A 3,964-nucleotide genomic window follows, 5' to 3' on the forward strand; every position below is an offset into this window, starting at 1 on the left:
GTTCCTGTCCTGGAACTAGCTCTTGTAGACCAGGTTGGCCTCAAACTCACAGAGATCCGCCTGCCTCTGCCTCCCGAGTGCTGGGATTAAAGGCGTGCGCCACCATTGCCCGGCCTAAACAGCAACTTTTAAAAACTAACTTTGTATTTTCACACACACATACAAATGTTATTTAAAAAACAAAAAACAAAAAAACCCCAAAACCAACATGGGCTGGGCAGTGGTGGTACACACCTTTAATCCCAGCACTTGGGGGAGAAAAGGCAGGAGGATCTCTGAGTTAGAGGCCAGCCCAGTCTACAGAGTGAGTTCCAGGACAGCCAGGGCCACAAAGTGAAACCTTGTCTCAAAAAAAGCAAAAACAAAAAGAACAAAAAACAAAACAAAAAGAACAAAAAACAAAACCAACATGATCCAGAAGTTACATTATAGTTTTTAATGCATGCATTTCTTAAAACATTTTCCAATTCTACCTTTATAAGGTGTTTTAAAATGTATTTAGTGGAGCCGGGTGGTGGTGGAACAATACTTAGGAAGCAAAGGCATGTGGATCTCAGTGAGTTGGAGGCCAGCCTGGTCTACAAAGCGAGTCCCAGGAGAGCCAGGACAGTTACATAGAGAAACCCTGTCTGGGGGAGGGTGGTGGGGGAGGGAAGAGCATTAGTGGCCAGAATGGTAGCACAGGTCTTTGATGCCAGCACTTGGGAGGCAGAGGCAGGCAGTTTGGACTGCATACTGAGATCCAGGACAGCCAGGGCTACACAGAGAAACCCTGTCCAAAAGAGACAAAGTAAAACAACAAAAAAGTCTTCACATATACTACTAGGTTTTATGACATTTCAAACACATACATAATGTATTCCATCATATTCATCTCTCAATCCCATTACCTTCTCCCATACTTACTGGTTCCCTCCTCTTCTAAGCTATGTATAAGCTGGTTTTGAACCTATATATTTGAACCTTTAGTTCATAGATTTATGAACTCGCAGATACAGAAAATGACAAATTAGACACAGCTTAAAAATCAGTTATATATACTCTACAGAACTGGCTTCTTTTAGAAGGTAGGGTCTCACTGTGTAGCTAGGCTGGTCTCAAACTTCAGGGCATTCCTCCTGCCGCAGTTTCACAAATTCTGCGATTAAAGGCACGGATAGGTGTTTTTATCTGTTAAAGACCATTTCGGGGGAGGGAGGTGCTAGGGATTGAACCTGATGACCCATACAAGCTAGGCAAGCACTCTACCACTGATACACACACACGTGTATGTATGTATGCACGCATGTATGTATGTACACATATACATACATACACAATTTTAATTTTTGAGTGTTTTGCCTGTATATATGTCTATGTACCACATGCATGACTGCAGAGGTCAGATTCCCTGGAACTGGAGTTAGAGATGTCTGTGAGATGCTTACTGTGAGTGCTGGCGCCTGAACTCATGTTCATTACAAGCGCATTAAGTGCTCTTAACCGATGAGCCATCTCTCCAGTGCCCAATGGAATCACTTTTTAGCAATCCTTCAGTGTTTACTTTCAAAGTATTTTTCTAACCCCTCCACACCCTTTTGAGAGAGTCTCATGCTACATACAAACTGACACTCCCACCTCAGCCTGCAAGTGCTGGGATTACAGGGTTGTGTACCATGTTCAGCTTCAACCTTTATTCCCTCTTTAAGGAGCCACAGTAAAGATACAGTAAATACTATTTGTGTGTTTATACTTCATACAAGAGTAAGATCTTAAGAAATATTAAACAATGAGCAAAGTATTCTCATTCCTAAAATATACTGAATATTTTAGTTAAGAAACACCCAGTTCACAATTATACCTTCTATATTTTAAATTTTGTGGTGGCCCACACCTTTAATCCCAGCACTTGGGAGGTAGAGGTGGATTTTTGTGAATCTGAGGCCAGCCTGGTCTACAGAGCCAGCTTCAGGCCACATATTGAGATCCTGTCTAAAAAACAAAAACAGAAGCAAAGAAATAGTTGAATTATTTAAAAGATAATGCTCATGTCTAATGCATATACAACACAGACTAGAGGAATTCCTACCTATGACTATGCATGTTGGAATGTTCACAAATAATGGAGCCCTCCGTGATATGCACTGTGATCTGATTATTCTATTAAGCTGCTCCCATGTTTTCTACAATAAAAACTTGCAGGATGTTACCTAACAATGTACATTCCTGGGACCCAGCCTTGAACCAGAACTATCAGAATATTAGGACTCTGGCTATGAAAGCATCTGAAACAAGTTCTCAGTCTCTGACATACTCAAGTCTAAAGCCAGCCTCATGGCTAGGTGTTGAGAGCACTGCTTCTCTTCACTCCTACCCCATGAAACAGACCTGTTGTTCCCAAGAGCCAGGAGAACAAAGTAATCTCAGCTCTCCATACTGTCCCCATTCACTAATTTATATTTACCCAACAAGGAGGCTAAAGAGCAAGCTTAAACCAAAGTATTCTTAAGGAACTTGCTTAGTGGATTTTCCTACTCCTGCTCTGGGCCCAAGTTTACCTTTGCTTGAGTGAGAGCTGCCTTCTTCACCTGAAGCTGGGACTGCAGAAGCTTGAAGTTTTTGGACCAGCCTTCAGTTTTTGAGTCACTGGTCTCCACTCCCAGGTCATCATATAGGGACATCTTTTTGGTTTAATGCTGAAAGAAAGGAAGGTCAGAGACTAAATAATGTGAAACAGGAACAAGTCTTGAACATCTGTGTTAAACAGCTGCACCATGGACCCCTAACATCACAAATGCAGGGATCTTTCTAACATGCAAAACCATACCCATGCACTATTTTAAACAATCTTCTAGAATTCGTTTTTCTTTTAAGATTGGTTCTCATGTAGCTCAGGTTGGCTTTGAAATCATCAATAAGGCTGGCTTTGAATTTGTGATTCTCCGGCCTATACCTTCTGAGTGCTGGGAAATGGCACTGTCCAGTCTAGAATTAATTTCTTCATCTAAAAGACTGTGGTGAAGTGACTCACGAGTAAAACAGTTCTAGAACAGACAATGAACTAGGATGGAAGCTCTACATCCTGGCATTTTAAGACTAATCCAATTTTACAACTGTTCATCTCAATGGCAGAAAGTAGAAGTCTTATAAAAGCAGCAGCTTGTAGTCTGGATAAGCATAGGCAGCTGCTCTTTTATAAGAACAACATGCAAACCAGGTGTGGGGGTGCAGACTGGTGGATCTAGAACACAATGTCACCTAAGCTACAGAAGGAGTTTGAGGTTAGCCTAGGGCGCGAGACCATGTCCTAAATAAACAGAGGGAAAAGTAATGGAGGGGCTGTCCCTTAAGCGCTCCTGCTTATCAGCATTGACCTGTGGGCTTCGAATGGAGCTCCGGTGGCAGATAGCAGAACACACGGAAGCCATGGGATTGATCCCCAGCTCTTAGAAGATACAGGCAGGAGGGTCAGAGGTTCATGGTCATCCTTGACTATATACTGAGCTCTAGGCCAGCTTGCACTACACCAAATCCTATCTCAAAGAAAAAAAAAACTTTTCTTAAAAAAGTCAAGAAGTTGAGCAATAGTGAGTACATTTGCCACCTGCCCTAGGCTTGCTTTCTATTGTGACAAACGCCATGACCTAAAGCAACCTGGGGAGGGAAGGGTTGGCTCACATGTCCCATCATAGTCTATCACTGAGGGAAGTCAAGGCAGGAACTCAAGCAGGGCAGAAACATGGAGAGAGGAACTGAAGCAGAGACCACAGAGTACAGCTTATTGGCTGTTCTACTTGCTCTCTTATACAACCCAGGACCACCTGCCAAGGGGTGGAAACACCCACAAAGCTCTGGGACCATTCTCATCTATCATTAATGCAGGCCAATCTGATGGAGGCAATTTCTTTATTTCTTTATTTATTTTTTTTGGTTTTTCGAGACAGGGTTTCTCTGTGGTTTTGGAGCCTGTCCTGGAACTAGCTCT

The 3,964-nt window shown here is 42.5% G+C and overlaps 1 protein-coding gene across 1 annotated transcript in view; it reads right to left on the reverse strand.

Annotated features, from left to right (window-relative positions):
* Rbm17 (RNA binding motif protein 17) overlaps positions 1 to 3,964 on the reverse strand; it is a 24,396-nt gene that overhangs the window by 16,051 nt on the left and 4,381 nt on the right. Inside the window, exon 2 of the mRNA XM_005354895.3 lies at positions 2,538 to 2,675. Within this exon, the coding sequence (XP_005354952.1) occupies positions 2,538 to 2,660 (123 nt within the window). The 5' untranslated portion in view covers positions 2,661 to 2,675. The remainder of the gene's footprint in view (positions 1 to 2,537; positions 2,676 to 3,964) is intronic.

This window comes from Microtus ochrogaster, chromosome 16 (assembly GCF_000317375.1).
Source record: "Microtus ochrogaster isolate Prairie Vole_2 chromosome 16, MicOch1.0, whole genome shotgun sequence".
Taxonomy (NCBI): domain Eukaryota; kingdom Metazoa; phylum Chordata; class Mammalia; order Rodentia; family Cricetidae; genus Microtus; species Microtus ochrogaster.